General features: G+C 52.0%; 7 protein-coding genes across 7 annotated transcripts; 1 reads left to right on the top strand and 6 right to left on the bottom strand.

Annotated features, from left to right (window-relative positions):
* Positions 1 to 418: 418 nt before the first annotated feature.
* On the top strand, positions 419 to 1,961 carry PtrM4_116490 (uncharacterized protein; the record flags this gene model as incomplete). The annotated part of the gene is made up of 2 exons (XM_001935016.2): positions 419 to 1,106; positions 1,156 to 1,961. The coding sequence occupies 2 exons, from the start codon at positions 419 to 421 to the stop codon at positions 1,959 to 1,961; spliced, it is 1,494 nt and encodes a 497-aa protein (XP_001935051.2).
* Positions 1,962 to 2,750: 789 nt separating this feature from the next.
* PtrM4_116480 (uncharacterized protein) lies at positions 2,751 to 3,673 on the bottom strand (the record flags this gene model as incomplete). Its single annotated transcript, XM_001935014.2, has 2 exons — positions 2,751 to 3,100; positions 3,520 to 3,673. 2 exons carry the CDS (start codon positions 3,671 to 3,673, stop codon positions 2,751 to 2,753), a joined length of 504 nt encoding a protein of 167 aa, XP_001935049.1.
* Positions 3,674 to 4,493: 820 nt separating this feature from the next.
* Positions 4,494 to 6,754, bottom strand: PtrM4_116470 (Tymo-45kd-70kd multi-domain protein; the record flags this gene model as incomplete). The annotated part of the gene is made up of 3 exons (XM_001935013.2): positions 4,494 to 6,072; positions 6,206 to 6,441; positions 6,563 to 6,754. 3 exons carry the CDS (start codon positions 6,752 to 6,754, stop codon positions 4,494 to 4,496), a joined length of 2,007 nt encoding a protein of 668 aa, XP_001935048.1.
* Positions 6,755 to 11,728: 4,974 nt separating this feature from the next.
* PtrM4_116460 (Ubiquitin-protein ligase) lies at positions 11,729 to 12,364 on the bottom strand (the record flags this gene model as incomplete). Its single annotated transcript, XM_066108213.1, has 3 exons — positions 11,729 to 11,837; positions 11,890 to 12,219; positions 12,309 to 12,364. 3 exons carry the CDS (start codon positions 12,362 to 12,364, stop codon positions 11,729 to 11,731), a joined length of 495 nt encoding a protein of 164 aa, XP_065961398.1.
* A 2,862-nt stretch (positions 12,365 to 15,226) lies between these two features.
* PtrM4_116450 (Add, Adenosine deaminase) lies at positions 15,227 to 16,441 on the bottom strand (the record flags this gene model as incomplete). Its single annotated transcript, XM_001935011.1, has 2 exons — positions 15,227 to 15,862; positions 15,932 to 16,441. 2 exons carry the CDS (start codon positions 16,439 to 16,441, stop codon positions 15,227 to 15,229), a joined length of 1,146 nt encoding a protein of 381 aa, XP_001935046.1.
* A 616-nt stretch (positions 16,442 to 17,057) lies between these two features.
* Positions 17,058 to 18,847, bottom strand: PtrM4_116440 (uncharacterized protein; the record flags this gene model as incomplete). Its single annotated transcript, XM_001935010.1, has 2 exons — positions 17,058 to 17,485; positions 17,548 to 18,847. 2 exons carry the CDS (start codon positions 18,845 to 18,847, stop codon positions 17,058 to 17,060), a joined length of 1,728 nt encoding a protein of 575 aa, XP_001935045.1.
* A 678-nt stretch (positions 18,848 to 19,525) lies between these two features.
* Positions 19,526 to 20,723, bottom strand: PtrM4_116430 (RGS domain protein (Rax1); the record flags this gene model as incomplete). Its single annotated transcript, XM_001935009.2, has 3 exons — positions 19,526 to 19,762; positions 19,815 to 20,502; positions 20,551 to 20,723. The coding sequence occupies 3 exons, from the start codon at positions 20,721 to 20,723 to the stop codon at positions 19,526 to 19,528; spliced, it is 1,098 nt and encodes a 365-aa protein (XP_001935044.1).
* Between the last annotated feature and the right edge of the window lie 104 nt (positions 20,724 to 20,827).

The following is a 20,827-nucleotide window of genomic DNA, read 5'->3' as shown; positions in this document are numbered from 1 at the left end:
CGGTCTAGTTTCTGGCATAGGTCGCAGGATGAAATCACCATACGGCAATGCAAGCGATCATGGCAGTGGAAAGTCGCAGACCTATGAGTTACAAAAACCCACATTCTTCGCAATCAACCAATAACTGTACCTGAAAGTTCAACAGCTCTATCAAGTCAACAGCTCTATCAAGTCAACAGCTCTATCAAGTCAACAGCTCTATCAAGTCAACAGCTCTATCAAGTCAACAGCTCTATCAAGTCAACAGCTCTATCAAGTCAACAGCTCTATCAAGTCAACAGCTCTATCAAGTCAACAGCTCTATCAAGTCAACAGCTCTGCGCAAGTCAACAGTTCAACGCAAGTCAGCGACTCCATGAAGTTAACACTAGTGTTCTCGACTGAACGTCACTATCCCCTTTACAAAATTTCACCCAGAATGGTTAGCGAGACTCAAATCAACAATGACTCAAATGACACCAGCATTGTTAGCCCAGAATCCTCGGGGGATGAGCTCATAGGCTCCTATCTCAATGCTGACGATCTACTAAATCAGCCTCTGCCAGGACCCTTGAGGGGAGAACACGGCATAGAGACGATCACAAATGCCCCTAGAATCTTTCATAATTACGAGGGTGAACTCGCTCCATGGAAAGACTTCAAAGAGAGTGTCATGGCATTCTACAAAGATCCACGAACCAAAGCCGAGTTGGACCGTTATGCTAAGGTCCCTATCTATATGGGCAAAGCTATCGAGGAGGTCAACAGCGAAGCCATGACCCGCGAGACGATTCAATGTGGCGCCGAGATTTCGCTTTCTGGTCGATTATTCTCTAGGGTACTCGCAGCTGTGATTTCAGTTGTTCGCACATTGGTTGTTCCAGCTCATGGGAAGAGTGCAAATCCGACTCTATTGCCTCAGAAACTCGCGTTCGGAGATGCAAAGATTTTGGATAAACACCTTCGAGTCGATGGAATGGAGCCTGATATACTACTCAAGCTGCCTATCCAAGGTCGAGACCAAATCCGATTGGTTGGGGAGATCAAATTTCACCCTTTAGTAAACTTGGAGAGAATGATGCAAGGCATTATTGACGGCGATTCAACGGAGTTTCGTGCAATCCTTGGTATGCACAACAGTCTACATTCTCTTGTCAGACTACTAATGAAATATAGGCCAACCAGTCAACTACATGCTTGGTCACAAACTCAAATACGGGTTCATCACCACTTACGACCAAATCATCTTTCTCCAACTGGACCAACGTGATGGGGGAGAAGGCGATCCCTGCATCTATTTCTCGGATGTCATACGATACGATGACGTTAGCCACGATCCCAACGACAAAGTTAGCGACAATTCAAATGACAACGTTAGCCACGATGCAAGCAGCGACGATAGTGACGATAGCGACGATACAAGTAACGACGTTGGAGCCGTTACAAAAATCAGTGTCAGCGTCCGCCTCGCAATCCGATATCTCATCCACAAAACCTGTTCACCCGAACCCGAAGCAGCCAACTGGAGCATTCCGGACGACCTCAAACCCATGGACTTGAAAGAACGCTGGATTTTCCCAATGAGCGTCAACAACTGCACACTCTGCACCCTGCTTGTAAATCGTACCCGTCCTTCAGAGGACTCTATGATAGCAGATATAACAGAGGGTGTTTCAAGCCTTTGTCTTCATACTCCAGAAAAGGGGAATTCCAGCTTCTACGCCCCCCCTCAGCAGTCCATTACAATCCAGCAGTCCACTACAATGGGAAAGCGACAGCCCATACAGGGCACCCACCGGAAGCAAAACACCGGAGCGCTCAGCACGAGTGCTCCGAATTCACCACCAGTACAAGTCGTAGAGCATACGGTGGTTAAGTTCATAGAATGGATGCTCTCATATGGTCAAGCAGACCATGACCCAGGATGGGTATGGAATTTTTGGAGACTACAGACAGCATTTTCACAAGCATTTGGATGGTAAATAGTAGGGTGGATACATCTTTCTGTGGTATTCCACACCATATTCTCAACTTGTATACCCAGGTACCTTTTACGGTACATTAAACCTCGAGTAAAACCACTTTCATCTCTGTATTTTCCAGGTACTCAAGCTACTTTGTGTATTGTAATGACGTACTGGATGTACTAGTCAGACTTGGTAGTTTTATGGGATTCAGTTCGTGTAACATCGCCAGATATGAGTGAAGGCAAACGTGACACGTGATCTCGGTGCAGAACGCGCAGACCCGCCACTCGCTTGATCGAGAGAACTCAATCGCTACATGATAAGCTCGCCCTGGTGGTTCACGAGGATGTAGTTGGTTGGGTGTATGGAATAGCTTGGGGGATACAAAGGCATGGTTGCATCGAGACATGATTCTCGTCATTTTCGGCACGACACAGATACCCCACAATGTAGACTTTCGGATCAGCATCGATGGATAGAGTAGCTAGATTATAGTCAACTCCGAATATTTCATCTTGAATCTCATAACTTTGAGAAATGTGCATATATCTGACTGTTGATGAACTACTTCCAATGCGTTGTTGAGATGAGAAATTCTTATGATGTAGTGTGTAAGCGAAGGTATCTCTAGTCATATAGTTTTCTCTACCGCAAACGAGTGCACGACTAACACTTCAATCCAATCCATATCCATGGTGAACCGAAAGCAGCAAATTCTAACAATGTACGAGAAACGCATCACTTCCACGACTACCTCTACCCTCCATACCCTCTATCCCACTACATTCCCACCCCAGAATCCCCCTACTCCTTATCCACAGCAAAACCCTTCAAATCCTCCAACGTAACACGCGCCAACGCCTTCTCATTCGTCGCCTTAAGCACCACCTTGGGAACCTTTTTATCGTCATGCCCCGTCCTCGCATCAAACGCCTCCTTCCATCTGCTCACACAAAGACACCACTTGCAGCCATCCTTGAGCCCAATCTGGCGCAAGTCATTGCCGCGGGACGCGCTAAAGTCGAGAAACTCCTTGGACACGATACCCGCTATGGAGTGATTTCCAGCGTCCGAGGCGGGCACCTCGCAGTAGCCGGTGCGGGTGAAGCCTGTGAGGGGCTGCGTTGAGTGCAGCGCGAGGGGTTGCTTGAAGACTAGAAAGAAAAACAGTCCTTTGTCAGCAAATTTGTGCAACATGATCGCACCACATGTATTCGTTGTAGTAGTGGTGGCATTGGTGGTCGTCGTCCACCAAAAGTAGCCTTGGGCGTAGCAAGCCATGGCGTAACCTCCCCCCTCCTCTCTTCGACCTACCACACCCAATGCATACAAAAACCCGCCGGTTCTAGACCGAACAAATTCGTGCCTGAAGATCACACTCGACCCGAAACCAAACCGTTTCACCCGACGGCCATGCTAAATGAGACGGGTACCGTGGTATCCTGTAACCGGGTCCCGGACCGGGCAAAACATACAAGGCACCCAATGCATGCAGTCATCATGCGGCATACCTCTCCTTTCAGGCTTCCCGGGGGTCATGCCCAACAACCGGCGTATAAAAAAAATAACATACCGTTCAAAGACATGGCCTCAGTGTCGTGGTTCTCTTGCTTTGGTGTCGGACTGGCTCCTCTGTCCCACTTGATTGTGATGTCGTGGACCCGTGCGTATTCACGTTTCGGTGCGCTGCGTGTGAGGTTCGCGAAAAAAGTTCGTAATGCGCGCATATGGAGAGACAAAGGCAATTGCAGATGGTGGCGGCGACGTCGACTATGTTGCTTGTTTCGACTGTGTAATGCTCATGGCGTCAGTAAGCAACGTCGAGAGGTGCGGTTAGCGCATAGGGCTGAGTGGATGACGTTTTGCAGGGGGGTGGTAGCTGCCGCAGATCGCCAGCACCACCGATCGGCTGTTGCACGATCGGTGCCGGGCCTGGGGCGCGTCTTTGCTGCTGCCCCCCCCCCCCCCGGTCCACCAAGCTGAGATCGGCGGTGTGCTGATCCAGGGTTTCCCTTCGTCCTGAACTCTGTTCAGCGCTCTTCTAGTATGGTCGGCGCGAGTGCTGTCTCTTTTGTTTTGGCTCATCCTGACATACTGACGTCTTCATGCAGGGAACGGCTCAGCCTTTGCATGTCGTACTAAGTGGGCTTCCGCTGGATGTAAAGACAACGCACGAGTGGAGACGGTATTTGGGCAATGGTTCTAATTTCTAGTGATGAGACGTACACACTGTACGGATGCAGAGCATATGTAGCCGCCGGCATTATGTTTTCATCGCGTTCATAGTATTGGGAGCCGTACGCATAGGTACATGCAAGCTTGGAAGAGAACAATGATCAAATGCAAAACACCATACCCTAAATGCCGTCCTTGCAAGTCCTCCTGTATGAACGCCGAGACAGAGAAAACACAAACTCCTTTTTTTGGATATGCAAATTGCCGCCATTCTCATCAGTCGCGTAGGCCGTGGGGTATATGTGCAATGTGTACTGAATAATCATGCGCGCACTATGCGCCGTGTCGTGAGCGACGACTCAGTGCCGTCTTTCATCGGTGGTGCATGCCAGCACCAGCCTTGATCTCCCTCTTCATCTCCTCCAGCTTCTTATGCATCTTGAGCAGATCGTTCCTCTGTGCTTCAGTCGGGGGCTTCTCCGCCTCGGTCAGCTGCCAGTAGAGCTCCTCGTACTTCTTGTAGTAGCGCTGGAACTTCTGAGATAGCTCAACCGTCTGTCGGAAGCTCAGACTCGGCATGGATGGAGACGTGGTCGAAGATGAGGAGGCGCCTGGAGATGCGCGGGGGTTGTTGTGGTGGTAGCGAGAGGCGAGACCGGTGTCAATCTTGGTGACCTTGCGAACCTTGGGTGCAGTGGTGGGGGTGTTGGAGGAAGACGAATCGTCGGACTTGCGCTTCAGTGAGCTAGTGCTGGAGGGCGTGGAGCCGTTGAGCCTGCCATTGGTGTGTGAGGGGGTGCGGTTGGGAGTGGCGCGGTCGGCGGTCGGCTTCTTGACGGCCAGACTGTGGTTGTGGATGTCGCTGTCAATGTCATTTGCCTTGCGCTTGAGAATGCGGTCCGAGTTGCCAGAGGACTTGGCAGGCGACGGAGCAGCGGCGAGAGCTTTGTGGACTGGGTGCGAGTCTTCAAAGTCACTGGCGTTGACGGGCGGCGAGGCAGACAGAGGTGAGGGGTTCTTGGGCTTGGTGTTGACGGGCATCGTGGGCTTGAATGGCCTGTTCGCGGGTCGTTCTCGCTGCGCGTCTCGGCCGGACATCTTGGGCTTTACACGTGGAGTGGTGGTATTGGTACGGGGTTTGGAAACGTCGGTAGAAGGTGTGTTGCGGTGAGAAGGTGCGGTCGGTCGAGCAGTTGAGCTTGAAGAGGTGGACGTGACTGGGGCCGCAGCTATTGTGGGCTCCTCCTTCACCTCTTTCACAACCGGCTGCTCACGTGCCAGGTACTTTTCCTTCATGCTCGACTTGGGCTTGGCCTCGGCAACCTTTGCGACTCTAGGCTTCTTCTCGACAATAGCTTTGTCGGCGGCCTTCTTGGCGGCCGGCTTCTTCTTGGTGAGGTCGGAGATCTTCTGCATTGGGGTGCTTGCCTTGGGCTTCGCCTCGGGTGCCTTGACCGTCGACCGCGACAAGCATTTGCCCTGGCCACGCTCTTCACGTGGTAGGAGAATCTGCCAAAGCTTGTCATCCTTTGACAGTCGTTGGCGGTCAAACGACTTGACTGCGCCATCGATTGCCTGTTGACGTTCTTCCGAGCTCTTGTATGGAAACTTGTAAGGATTCACTTCACGGAAAGACTTGTCAGTCAGCTGCCACTTATCCGCGTCCGAGGTGGAGCGTTTGGCAATCTTTGGCAAGACATCTCTGATGACAGCCAGCGAGGTGCGGCAGGTGGCGGCAAGAGAGGCTTCTGTCGCGGGTTCACGTGCAAGGAGGTGGATTATGGGAACGCGAAGAGCCGTGACAATGTTGTCGTGGCTGTTTGTGGGCTGCGAGGTAGGTGGACGCTTGCCCATGGGCGAGGAAGGGGCGAGGTGCGAAGCCTTGAAGCCCGTCGAAGGGAAGCGGCGATGGGCTGGAGTGCGACCTGGCGTGGCATCACCGACAATGGTCCTGCAACAAGCACTGTCAGTCCTGATATCCACAACTTCATGTCACAATGGCGGCGTGCTGCGACAGGGGTGCTCGAGTCTCTCGACTAGATGCCAAAGAACTGGCCAGCCATGCAAACACCGGGGAGGCATACTTGTTGGCTTCCTTGAACTCTGAGATCGCAGCCATGTTACTCCTGAGCTGCTCCAGCGCCGAGTCAACGCCCGCCGTCACATCTTCGGCCTTGTGTACCACCAGACTGTGGTTGATCAAGCCGGCAAACTCGAGTGTCTCGTCGTCGGTCCCAGTCCCGCTGGACTTGTATAGTTCATAGCGATGGAGTTCGGTGCTGCTCTGCAGCATGTGCGTCTTGTCGCCGTACTTGAGTTGCTGTTGTTGTGGTCAGCCCAGCTCGTGTCTTCCCATTCCTCCGATCGAACCACGCCGACAACGAGGCCAACACCAAACATGACAAACACACGAGAGGTGCACGGAAGATTGGCACACATACAGGAGTCCGCCCAAAGATGATCTGGGGCGGTTTCTCGCTCTTGATGCTTTCGAGGAGGGCATCAACAATGTCCTGAGTTATGTCCACCTGCATGGCCTGCATCGGCGTTGGTTTGGCGTCGTTAAGTCCGAGGTCGCGGTCCGGGGCGCCAACAAGGGCAATGCCCCCTGCAGGCAGCATAGTGGTAGCCATGTTGGTGTTGCTGGCTTTTGAAATATACAAAGAGGCGGAACTCGGTGTGAAGCTCGCACCCGTAAGTTGCTAGGAGAAGCAATGCATGGAGAGAGCACCCAGGCACTGAGCGAGGAGCAAGCAGTGCTAGCGGGTATGTGGCAGAGCAGAGGCCCGTCGGCGAGGCTCCTGGCGTTTGGGTGAGGCGTTGGTATGTTCGAGGAAGACGAAGGAACGAACAAAGGACTCGCCGCTCAGAGGACCATCAGCCAGGTCAGACTGTCATAGCGCGGTGGTCCCGGAATCCAGCGAGTAAGCGTGCACGGGGTATCAAGGTACGATGCTGAAACGGTTGGTTGTCACGCACAGGAGCAACGGCTGGGAAAACCAGACGAGAGACAGCAACGATTCAATATGCTCAAACGTCGATGCAAAAAGCAGAGGGATGGGCAGAGCTGAGTGGGAAAGCGGGTGGTGAAGCTGTGCCAACGCGCATACCTCACAAGGCCGTGGTGCCGAACCAAGGCGGTCGAGGCATAGAACATTACGCCAGTTCAGGGTGGCAGATGCAGCCAAATCCAGCGGCGGCCCGCTTCCAAGGTACCTCGTGCTACCCCGACCAATTTGTGGCCGATGCAAGGCATTGCTCTATATACATGCGCCCAATGGGACATTTCCTTTTTACTACCAGCCAGCACTCTTCATGGTGTATCTCTTGACGGCTGCTCGACCTGCTGGACGGACGGGCGGGTCAAGGCTCGCTGACCGAGCGACGGAGCGATGCACCGTGTGCTGAGTCGGGCTAGGTCTGGGCAAGTCGACGGCCGTCACTCGTGCCAGGCTTGCGGACAGCAAATGGCGGTGCGTTTAAAAAACGACGGGGCGCATGGGTGCGGAATTTGGGAGCCGGGCCTTGTCGCGCCAGGCAGGGTCGGGGGTCGTCTCAAGCATCGACAGGGCATGGTCAGATTCGAAACAGGTACAGCCAGCGCCAGCCAGCACAGCACAGCACAGCACAGCACACACGACAAGATTGCCATACCTAGGTACACGCCTCACCACGCCTTGCCCTGGGACTACCGTGGTCGTGAGGCTTACGATAGTCCACCAGGCCGCATCGCCTGACCAGCAAAGAGCGGTGCGCGGCCTCGAGGCGTGCGGTTGGGAAGCATCGCGTCACCCGCGCTGTCATCCGGCGTGGCGGGTGCCCAGGTGGGCGTCGGTCAGTCGTGGTTAGCAGCTCAGCTTCATCGGGATGCGCCATTCTAGCAAGTCTGCCCGACCTATTTTGGTCTGCGCCGACGGGAGCCCCGCACACCTTGGGCGGAACTATCCACTGATTTCACCGAGTGCGCAGCAGTGGGCAGTGGACCATGTGTTTGTGACCACCGGTCCAGCACGTCAAGAAAACATACTCCAGGCACAGCCGTCCAAATGCCTCAGGTAGGTGCCTAGACGAGCTGGTTTGAGTTTTGGCCTTAGTCCACCTTCCTCAACTTTCGTCGACGCGAGTCAGCCCACCACCCCCACCTCTAGTTATCCAGCCCAGCCACATTCTTCCGACAGCAACGAACTACTCCAACAAACGAGCCCCGTAAGCAGAACTGCCCTAATGATTCGCACGCTGCCCGTCGGTTGCAGCGTCAGGCGATATGATGCATGTGGATACAAAACCCCTCCGCCCCGTCTCCTCGCCTTCGGTTCGGCCGCCAGCAACATTAACCGAATGCGTGCGTGAACATGTTACTCGACATGTGCATGAGTAACCACGGCTGCAAGCTACGAGCAGCGACTCATGCTTGCTTCTAACTACCCTCCCACTCTCAGAGCACCTGCAGCCCTTTTCAACCCTGACCTGCATGCAAAACGTAACAAACCAGTTGGACAGGTGATGCTGCTCATTGCCATCCACTACCGCTGATCAGCAGTGGCTGCTGGTGTGTCTCGTAGCTCCGAGAGGCGTCTTCTAATATCAAGGCTTCCGTGTTCTGGAAGGCGTCCGAGGTACAATATCCACACCCCTGACCCAGTCGTTTTGCGATATTGCCATTGCGAAGCCTTCGCGGGGTACATAGATGAGGTATCACAAGCGACAGTCACCAGACCAGCAAATGTCGAGCAAAAAGATACAGAGTACGACGATGCCAATGCTGTTACTTTTTCAAGACTTCGCTCCTCATCGGTGCTACCACTACGTTTGCTGAACACACAACGCATCGCATACATTAAACAAAACAACGTCTCCCTCTCTATAGCCCACACTGCCTCCCGGGGCATCTCCCGCGAATATTCGCCGTACCGGACAAGCTTCCAGTTGTCAATGGTCAAGCGTCAGGCGGCCTCGCTTTACGTACCTGTTTTGAGCCAACCTTGTGCTACCCGTATTCAAACCGGGGCGGCGCTTCCATCGGATCTTATTCCCCCTTGAACAGATTGAGGCTCCGATACACCCCAAAAAGTACTCTGCCTTCTCCGCGCTTCGCACCTGCTGCCCTCTGCTGCCCTCTGCCCTGATTGCGCTGGCTGTGCCATTGCTGCGGCAGACCAAGCCGGCGCATATACTGCATAAATCTTCATCTATGGCGGAAATTTAGGCCTAGCCTCGCCTCACACCCTTCTCGTATTACATTAAGAAGGTGTCTGGTTCGGACTGGACAAGCGTGCGACGGAGACTACGTCAACGTAGTCGCAGGTCTTGTTCGGCAGTATTATCCAGCGTCCCTGTTCAATTTCCGCGCAATGTGGCTGGCGTGCGTGCGCGCCTCGCGAGGACTATGAGGAAGGAGGCTTGCTGCTTGTCTCAGGACTCAAAGCTCATACCCAGTGTTGCTCAGATCATGGGACTTTTCCTTTTGGCATGCAATGTTTCTTTTTGTCCCCAAGTATACTATTCCCTCAAATCGGCGTTACTCGGAAGGGCGGGAATTAATCTTCGTCCCCCCTTGCAAACCATTCGTTCGTGAGAAGAAATAGTGTGTACCATGCAACCGTTTTCATCCGTCGATTTGAGAGAAAATTTTAGAAATTTAATTTAAATCCTTAACTATCAAACCTTGCCATTTGTCTTCGACCGACCTGCATGTGCGTGAATGAGAGTGTGTGTCCGGAAAGTTTCCCAAGCTTGTTCCACACTTGACCCCAACCTACCTGCCTCAGCTGCTAGCTTCTGAATGGGGAAGAGAAGGCAACCGACCGGCCGCCCCTCTTTTAGTGTCCACCCTTCGGGCGGCTTATCCCCGAACTAAGTACCTTTTACCACCATACGCATTGATTGCACCCAAACAAACCAGCCAACCAGCCAACAACTAGTTAACCACGGCATTGCAAAACGTCTCATCCATGCTCACCCGCCGCTCGCAAACGCGTCCACGACCATGGGAAAGGGAAAGGCAAAGGAAAAATATACCGCCTGCACGCACTGTAGAAAAACAACGCATCATTTCTAACCCTAATCCAGCAACTCATAATCTGACAAAGTAACCGTAGTCTTGTTCGCCAACTTTCCTTTCCCTTTCCTTTACCCGGCTTTCTCTACGTAGGTCTACTATATCCGGCATATTCCATCAACGCAACCACAGCCCCCCCCCCCCCCCCCCAAAAAAAAAACACTCCACCCGTTTTCCGCTTCCGTTTCCGTTTCCGCTCATGCTTCCAAAAAAGAACACAACGATGACGAAAGGATGTCAGCTCAAAAACAACATTTTATTCCGCCGCTTAATATCTAAACCTCGGCAGTGGAACTCTTCTCGATTAGAAAGAAGGGAAAAAATAATGTGCCCTCGCAACGACTACCCTGATGGATCCTAGTCAGCCAGTCAGCCAGTCAGCCAGACAGCCAGAAAGTTCTGGCACAGAGCTGTTTCTGGGCTTATGATGGGCTGAGTTTACGAGTAAGCCGGCGGCTGCGGTAACTGCGCCGATGGAGGTTACGAAGGAAAGTCACCCCGTATCCGTATCGTAGGGCTTTGTCGTACCCGACCGGTACTTGTTGCTGTGCCTGTGCCTTGTGTGTGTGATAATGACGATGATTGATCCACGTCTACGATGTGTGAAGTGTGATGAAATGAATCTGTGGAGCAAAGGCAAGCCCCCTGGTCTCTGATCCCGCCTTGCGCGGTAGTGGCGTGGGGCGCGCCAGCCAACACGCGCAGCTACTTACAGCGCATTGGGCCATGTCCCCTTTTGTCCACGGAAAACACACCCACAATTTCTGGCAGGCGCGGCTTTTGACGTACCATTACAGAAATCTTGTTGAGCGGCACGATCGGTTTCGGCGCGCAAGTTTAGCGGGTGTAAAACACGATTAGGTTTTGAGAAAGTGGTTTGGGGGCGTGGGATGTTCTACTTGGGCTGGTTTGTTTGAGGGGTGGGGGGGCAAAGGCAAGGGCAAGGGCAAGGGCAAGGTGGATTGGGGGTAGAGAAAGGGTAAGCAGCCGCTGAGGATCCCCTTCTTTCCGCCACCCACCGCTGTTAGTGATTATGCTATGCAATGTCACTGGAATGAAAGCATGTGCAGAAATTAATTACTGGTGGGTAATTCTTAGTAAGCTTTAGGGCTGATTTCTGGGGTTTTGGAGGATGTCAGATGCTGATGCGTTGGACAGATAGGCAGCGCAATGCGACCGATACGTGACCGACGCCTGAGGCTATCCAACACCCGCTATTCCAAGGGTGAACCAAAAAACGCCTATCGGAACTCCACAGGGAATAAGAGGCATCGAGTCTCATTCTCTTACTATGTGCAAGAAGAGCCAAGACTAGCATTTCCGTGCCACCAACACCCGCGAAAGCAAAGACGCCAATCGTAACTGTGCGGTAAGCCGCGGCAACTGAGAACCAACTGAGACAAGTCAAACCTGACTCAAGAACTATCCAACCCCAACGCCGCGCTGAAGACGCACAGCAACTGTGCCGCCAGATGGCGTGCCAGACCGACATGTCAGACGTACCGAGCCGGGAGGCAGTGCGGGATCATAAAGGATGCGGCGGGGAGCCTCAGGCGTCCAACTCCTCTGGTGCCTTGTGTCGAGCGAGAACGAGGCGCTTATATTCTGCGGGGTCCTTGTCCCACAGTTCAGCAGCCTGGCCGTTGAGAGGACTCGAGCTGTTTACATTGTCAGTCCATATCCGCTTTCAGATACATCAGGAGCACTCACTTATTCGGCTCTCCTAGTAGACTTTGCAGACTCAGCAACACGGTCGTGATGTTGTAGATTGCACTCCACTTGTCTTTTAGAATGTCTAGACAGATGCGGCCCGAGAAGTCGACATTGGGATGGTATATCGGCGTCTTGTAGAGTACGGTTGGTGGGCTGTAGGGGTAGTTGTTGGCAAACTCCATAGACAGCTTGAAGACGAGGTTGGCGTAGGGTGTGTCGGCCGGGCCGTCGATGGTCGCAGTCCACAGCGTCATGTTCTCATCGTCGGGGAAGGCGGTTATACCAGGTGTGGGCTTGGTCATGATGTCCATGAGCTCCTTTTGAAGTCTGGAGGTGTTTTAGTATCAAGGACATATCAAACTATCGTACACGTAGAGGATGGTGGGGTTCAAAGGCAGAATTGTGAGGGGGCGTACCGCTGTGCGACATTCGCATTTGCACCATTTCCTCGTCCATTTGTCGAAACTGCCATGTTGTCGTCTTTGAGGAGAGAATTGCCACACGTTGTTGTGTCACCCGCAGCTGCAGTACAAAGACGGTGTAGGAGTTGAGGAGAAACAAAAGGCAAATGCACCCCAGAAAAGTAGAGATCAAGAGTAGGTTGTAAGGAAGATGATTAGTTGGAGTGAGACAGAGGTGGGAGGGTGTGTGATAACGTATTCAATGCAGACACGCTGTATATTTGGTCCTGTGTTGATGTGCTGCGTCCGGGCAACGCTGTCGCGTCAGACCCCTGTCGCCACTACCCGCTAATTGAGTCGGCGTATAGCCAATCGGCGCGCGTCACCTCACGCTGCATCATCACTTCTCTCTTCTCCTTTCCATCGTCAAGCACTAGCACATCGTCTTGTCTTGTTCCGGGGTCCCAGGCAAATGATCAACGGGGTCTTTTGAATCGAAAATCTGGAGCGAATTATGTACCAAACGAAAAATTGGATACGGCCTGCTATGTAACAGTCTCGAAAACACCAAGTTGACAAGACAAAAAAGTGGAAGTCAGGAACACTTCTCAATGTCGTATGCAGGCAGTCGTATGCATCCTGACAGACTGTTTAGTAACCGATAATTGCATTCATTTCGATGGCGACTACAATCCTGCAGACTAGTCGTCAAGCATGCTCAGCGCCAGGAATTGGCTCTCGCAATGCTCCATAGCGCATAACAGGTGCAAAGCATCTCGTTCCGCGCGCGATACTTCCTTTCTTCCTACTCGTCTTCTCGAAATAGGCCAGCCGGAGCCTCATAAGGTTCGCCTTCGACCAGTATCTGAAAAAACTCGATACATCCTCGGGTTATGCTACTTTAAGTCACTGTTGGGGCAAAACAAACGTCTTGAAGTTGACATCTGCTTCTTTTCACGATCTCGAAATGGGTATAGCTATTTCAGAGCTCAGTCAGACCTTCCAAGATGCCATCTTTACAACACGATCACTAGACATCGGTCTGCTTTGGATAGACAGCTTGTGTATATTTCAGGATTCAGAGCTGGACTGGCAGCAGGAGTCAGCACTTATGAGTCAAGTCTACAGCAACAGTACCCTAAACATCGCTGCCAGTATCGCTGCCGATAGCGACGCGGGTTGTTTCCCGGAAAGAACGACATCTTTTTTGGACCCCTGCTTCGTTCACACGGACTGGGACGACCACGCTAACGGCAGCTATCGTCTGTGTCAAAAGACCTCTTGGAATGAAACTATAGCCGGTATGCCGCTGACTAACCGAGCCTGGGTTGTTCAGGAAATATTACTAGCCCCCAGAGTGCTTTTTTTATGTGGCAGCCAGATGTTCTGGCAGTGTTATGACTTACGCGCCTGTGAAATGTTCCCAAATGGTCTCCCGCCAACTTCCCGAGTTATCTGGTGGCTTTCAGAACGGTCCGGGCACCTACAATACTGGATAATACAGAATCTATGGCTGAGCTTCGGACCCATCCCAATTGATCTCCTCTACGAGGTTTTTGGCAACTCCTATGAGTCCATGCCAATGCAAAGGCGCTCTCAAGACTCCAAGCGTGCGCCTTGGCAGCTCTGGCGTGATATCGTTGCCATGTACACCGGTTGCAACCTTACATACACAAGTGACAAGCTAGTCGCTCTGTCCGGTATTGCGAAGATTATGGAACGGTTGTTCGATGACGAATACTGCGCAGGACTCTGGAAAAGCCGTCTTCACATTAAGCTTGGGTGGAAGCCGTCGCATCCTAAAATTGAGCTTGAGTGGGTCTCGCCACCGTTATCTAAGAGTGTCTCTAATACCTAACGGACGCCTTCATGGTCGTGGGCATGCCAAGATTTCGAGATTGAGCCAGGGTGTATTTTCGAAAACCGGACATCTTTGATAGACATCGTTGATTGCGATGTACAGACTGCTACGGCGGACCGGACCGGCGCAGTCATTGGTGGTACTCTGAGAATATTCTGCCGGCTAGCGACCATCAGGTTCTTATCGACGAAATCGAGTACATCTTTCGCTACTTTCAAATTCAACGAGAAGCTTTTGAAATCTCGCATGTCACGTGGAGCGATCGATGCACCTCACCACATCGCAAAGTTGCATTTTCTAATTCTTACCATGGATCCCGATAACGCTTATGGGGGAGATCAGTCTTGCGGTATGGAATGTCTATTTCTGGTCCTGGCCGGTACTACCGTGGGCCAATTCCGGAGAGTTGGTTGTAGTAAGATGTATTTACCTGCGGAACTAACAGTGAGTAACTGGAAGGAATTCGCCTCTGTCAAGAACCAAGATTGGTTCGAGTATGAGAAAGATTGCGGAGATGGCAAGTATATCATCTCAATCATATAGTTAGCGGGATAATATCTTTGCCTTATCGGATAACACTGCTTATCTATCAACGGACGTTTCTTGACATTAGGGAGGAGCACGGCGATCTCATATAGAGGCCATGAGCTCTCCTATCGTCGATCCGTTATCGCCGGAAAACCCATTTTACCGAAGAATAGGAGAGAGAATTGCTTCAACCACACATTGCTCTACATACACAAATTTTGAGATAGCATTCGAACAGTAAGCATTACAACCTTCAGAATTAATGCACGATGGCACATGTAGAACTCTACGTGAGACGTCTAGCAGCTAGCTATATGAACCAAAACGCAAGAATGATTCGTGAATTGATCATGAAGATGCACAGAGACCGGGGCGAGGAGGCTGCAAAGTCACCAGAAAATATCACGAGGCTTGCTAGCTGGGCAAAGAATTGGGACAACATAGCGCATTGAACGACGCCGGGCATAAGACACCCGACTATACACCATGAGATCGCACAACCAGCAGAGAGGACATAGTTATGTCGGTATACTTACAGGATCATCTAAGTCCCTGGATCAATACTATACAGCTCCAGCAACATTTGCCTTTTCGCGTCTTCAGAAGCCCAGCACATCTTTATCGCGTTCTCAGCCAACCTCTGTATCTCCAAATTCGTAAAGCCGCAGTACCTCTTCACCACCAGCAAGTTCTCCAGCACCCACGTATCCTCCATAAACGTCGGGTCGTCGCTCGCAATGGAAATCATGATACCAGCGTAAAAGAGCGCTCTAATGCGTTGGAACACCTCGTCCATCGGTTGGTGGCGAATATACGACCAAGGGCAGATAGTCATTCCGAGACCCTTCTCCTTGATCAAGGTCATGAGATTTGAGTCGCTAGCAGCATTTAGTCCATGGTCGATCCTGTCAGCACCTGTGCCTGCGATACTCGATGCCACCTGATGGATATGTTCGAGAGGATACGACTTGCCAACGTCACAATGCGCTGTAATCCGAAAGCCATCCTTCCTCGCTCGAACAAAGATGTCATCAAACAACGACGGTGGTCTATCGACTTCGTTCGAGTCAAGACCAATCCCCACTATCATATCGCGGTATTCCAGTGCCGCATTATAATGCTCCATCGCAGACTCTGGTGATTCATCCCGGAGAAAGCACATGATCCACGCAGATTCCACCTACAACCACACCGTCAGTAAAACAGCCCCCATACCTGGCTCTCCAGGGAATTTAACAGGCCAACTTACACCAAGCTCCTCCCTAGCTCTCCTCTGCGCCTCCCGAAACCCCTCCATCATCACATCCCACCCCGTCCCACATCTCGTATGCCCCTGCGGATCAAAGAAAATCTCCGCATACCTCACCTTTATCTCCGCCGCGCGTTCATAATACGCCATGGCCAAATCGTAATAATCCAGCTGCGTTTTCAGCACCTCAAAGCCCCCGTAATAAGCCTCAAAAAACGACAAAGTCTCTTCGGTATTGTCCATGCGATTTCCCTTGCGGGGCTTCAAGGTATCGTGGGAGTCTTCTAGTTCAGCGAGGGAGGAGAAGGGGTGGCCGGTTCGTGGGTTGGTGATTAGGAGGTTGTTTCTTTGGGAAAATTCCCATTTTAGGGACGCGCTTATGATGCCTTCGATGTGGATGTGGAGTTCGACTTTGGGGATGGAGGAGATGTAGGCGTCGGTTGTGGCTGCTAGGGTGTGGCGGAGGGCTCCGCGTTCTGCTACGGAAAGTGCGTTCTCTACGTCTGTCATTATGGGCGTGGTGTGTGGGGATTAGTGAGCTTGTGGCGGCAATTTGGAAACGTGATCTGAAGAGGGAAATGAACATTGGTTCCAACTCTCAAAGAACATAGGAGTACCATCAATATATATAAAAAGATGATCTCAGCAATATGTACGTATGACTCAGAGCTTACGGCTCATCATTATCCCGATGAACCGAACAGTGTACAACAAACCAGGCCGGAAAACGGCGTGTTCCGAGCTAGAGTGGATTACAAAACATAATAGCGAGTATTTGAACTTTGTCAAGTAGCGTCGTAGCGATAACATGGCCTTGGGGCTGATATGACATACTACCACAAGGCACACTCAAACAATTAGAAAAGCACTGTACAAAATAAGACCACGCATTTTGAAGTATCTCGTTATACGAACATTACTGCATCTACCGCGTAACACTAAAAAAATGCCATCCGCTAAGCCACAATGGAGAATACATACTCTCAAACGCCTATCTAAGAGTATGAATCTTGCAAATATGCACTAGAGAAAAAAGTGACCGTATATACCCTCTGAACGCCATTCAAACTCTCTTACTTTGCACCACTACCATCTCGGACATATACGCACATACGCACATGAATCCTCATCCCACAAGCATACCCTTAACCCCACCACCCACCCAGATCAAGCTCCTCGCCACCAGCAGAGCCGGCCCCGCATACGCCGGGGGTCCCACAGCCTTCAATCCACTCCCAGCCCCAACATTCATTCCCTGCACCGGCACATTCGTCCTCCCCTTTTGCAGAATAGCAAAACGAAGCAGCACCTCCAAGCACGTGATGCAGATACTCAGAACAATGAGCACAATGATGATCCAGGTGATTTTCGTCATTTTCTTGTCGCTAATGGAGTCTGAGAGGATTTCACCGAGGTCAAGGAAGACTTGGCAGCGCTCGTTGAGGACCTGGATGCGGGGTTTGATTTCGAGGTATTCGCGGACGGCGGTGTAGAGGGGGTGGAGTGTGGGTTCGGCGTCCCAGAAGAAGTTGGGGGTGTCGAGCATGTTTGAGGCTGGGATGGGGTTAGTAGATGAATGTGGTTGGTTAGTTGTGGGAAAGGGGGAGGTTACGTACAGAGGTTTACGTCTACACGGCTGGTGAAGAGTTGGCCAATCATCTTGACGACGTCGGTTCTTCGCATACCCAGTTTACCTGTCAGTGCTAGGCGCTTCGGGACGTATTGTGCGGCCAGCATGGTTCGGTTCATGCCCTCTTCGAACAGACTGAGCTTTGTGCTCTGTGCGATGGCGTGGCTCATGGCGAGCTTGATCATGTGGTCTCCGCTCTTCAAAGTAATCATGTCGTTGTAGACACGAGGCCGCTGAATATCCGGGTTGTATTCAAAGTGGAACTCTTCAGTCTCAAAGTCGGATTCGGTCAGAGGCCGTGTTGCGATGGAGATGCCGGTGGCATTTGCGGAAAAGGTGAGGTCGGCGAGGATATCCTTTTCTTGCTTTTCGGTAAAGTTCCAGAAAACAACTACACCGTATGAGAAGACAAACATCTCACCAAAGGTCAGCGCATTGGGCGCAACTCTTGAGTTCTCCGTCGAGTCCCGACGGTTTTGGCTGCGATCGTAGGGTTGGTCTAGCTCATGGTCGTCACGCACATAGTACGTCTCCTCATCGCCAAAGTAGCCCTCTTGATGATCGCGCTGCTCGTTTCGCTCAATCTCCTCGTCCAGGACGGTCTTGCCGCCCGGGCTTTTCAGCGCAGGACTACTCCGGACGCGATAACCGTCGCTACCTGGCAGCAACGGAAGATGGTATACCGTGTAGAGACAGTCATCATACAGCTTGGTGCGCGCATGGTGTTGGTCCTTTACGAATTCGGCGGTGCTTTTCATCTTGTATGCTTGCGCGGTGCAGTAGGCCGTGACACGCGAGAGCTTGTCCGTCCTCTTGGCTTTGGGCAGCCGCTCCGCGTAACTCTTGTCGTTGGGACCACCCTTGGCAGTTCGTCTTGCGAGTTCCTCATCTGTAGGCGGGCCCTCGTATTCATCCTCGTCAAAGTCTACCTTCTCATCGTCGTCTTGGCCTTCGGTCTCGGGTAGCAGGACAAGCTTTTCGCTGAGCTTGCTGGATCGCGTCGGCATGTGCTGGGGAATCAGTCGGCCAGTCAACCTAGGATCGAGAGGGTGTCGACCGCTGGGGGTGCGCGTGTGATTCATGGGTCGATTGCCCGGTGGGCCTCGTTGCTGTTGCGAAGGAATGTCGGAGGCGTATTGCAGGATGTTGTCGACAGAAATCAATCGTGCGCCCGTGGCTTGTCTCTGGAGGGCAGCGGGTCGTTGAGGTGCTCGAGGTTTCGCGTCGCGAGCATCCGTCATGAGCACCGTCGGCCCTCTCTTGCTCTTAGCTGTTGGGCCGCTCATTTTGCTGGTTACTGCTATCCACTTTACTAGTGGCCGTAGTTCAACAAACGGTTGGCTGCCGCAGATGCTGCACGTTGAAGCGAATGTGGTTATGTTTGGTGTATTCTGGTCTTCTCAATGACAAGTACCGGCAGAGATGGGGTGAATTGCGACCGTGGCGGCGCGTAATAAGCCGATATTGGAGGTAGAGGTTCAATTCGACGTGGTTGAACCCGGCCGCGGTTCACGTCATTAGGCTTGGCGTGCATGCAGCGCGACTCCACATGCTAACGGCTCGCCAAATGCTAATCAGGGGTGCATAAGTCGACGCATTTCTCATCTCACGTCACTATGGTAATCTTGAGTAGTGGCTAGTATGAAGTTGGGTCTTTTGCCCTATCAAAGCTCGCTGAATGATTGTCTCATAAATAAACACCCAAACGCCGCGCTCTGTACATCGAGGGGCTGTGCATAACCAGAAGATACGCAATCCAAACTACACTAAAAAACAAATGGAAGTCCTGCTGTAGGTCATATGTCGACGAAGCGAGGGGGTATCTTAACGTCGCCCGCTTGCATTACTTCTGCACCTCCCCCTCAGGCTATTCCCAGTACCGCATCCATTTGTGCAGCTGAGAATGCCACAAAAAAAATAAACAATTAACGTCATGTAAGAAGTGAAAGGTAACCCGACGTGTCTTACAGACGCTTGCCGGGGACGAAGATGAAGAGACAGCACCAAGCTGTCGTGACAATCAAGAAGACGATCAGTACGGTGCATGAGCGCCTGTTGAGCGACTTCTTGACAAACGGTTCCCTAATTCGGTTGAAGTCGAAGAATGTGTACTCGCTGTAACCGGCCAGGGCGATGAGGGGATCGAGCATGTACTGGTATGTTAACATGAGGTATATGGCAATACCAAAGGGAAGGATAATCTGCATATGTTGTTAGTCAATTGTGCTTCTGGAAATCAACCGTGGGACATACCCAGCACCGTGTAGACCTTGACTTGTCCAGGAAGATGAGAACCATGGCTGCCCAACAGCCAGCGGTGAAGCTGATCAAGCCTATAATGAGTCGCGCAAACATGCTCTGGGGAACTAGGTTGCCGAGCCCTTTGGTCTGAAGGAAACCTGGGAATGCGTCACGCTCCATGGCCTGAAAGACGTAGTCTTTGGCATGATCAAAGAGTTCCGGGTCTGCACGCTGTTCGGGTCCTTCTATGGCTTCCTGAACGTCTGCGAGGATACTCTGGGGAATAATGATCTCTCGCTCGGATCCGGGCAGCAGGTATGTGTAGAGGATCTTCTCAGCTGATGCGCGCAAGTCATCCCGATTAGGTGAGGTGTTGTCAGTAGACGAGTTCTGCCCTGTCGAGTCACCTGGTGTCTCGTGTAAGTTCAGGCCTGGCTGTGGAAGCTCGCGACTCTGATTACTACCTTGGCTGTTCTGTGGTGAATGGTGGCGGCTTCCGCGATCGGAGCGCAGGAAGGCGGACAAGCGCTGATCAGACATGTTGTCGCCTTTCTCATTAGAAGGTCCCTCCCCAGCGTTGTCCAAGATGTAGGACGACCGCTTGCTATTCTTCTCCATGTCCGGTGTCTCCTCGATCATGCTCCTGTGCAGCCTACGCACATACAGCCGGCATAGGTGGAGGTGTTGCGATACATCGAGCCTGTTGCTTGTTAGCATTTGCAACGTGCCTTGGTTGCGCTTGCCTTACCAAAAGTCCAAGTAGTCTACCGATCGTTGCTGGTCTCGCATGTAGATGTAGAAGGAGAAAAGATCTAGGGGTGCGACCGTTCTCCGGCCCAGCACTTCAAATAGGTTGGGAAAGCGGCCAACGATAGGTCCGGTATTTACGTTTTGATCATCTTGAGCTTGCGGGTGCGACATGGCGGCGGCGCGTCTAATGGATGGTGATAGCGAGGGGCGCGCGACGATTGTCGCTGGGTTCGAGATAAGGAGCGATTGTCAAGAGCCCCAGGGTCTGCGGAAGG

This window comes from Pyrenophora tritici-repentis, chromosome 6 (genome assembly GCF_003171515.1).
Source record: "Pyrenophora tritici-repentis strain M4 chromosome 6, whole genome shotgun sequence".
Lineage (NCBI taxonomy): Eukaryota > Fungi > Ascomycota > Dothideomycetes > Pleosporales > Pleosporaceae > Pyrenophora > Pyrenophora tritici-repentis.
This window is presented reverse-complemented; position numbering and strand designations above follow the sequence as displayed.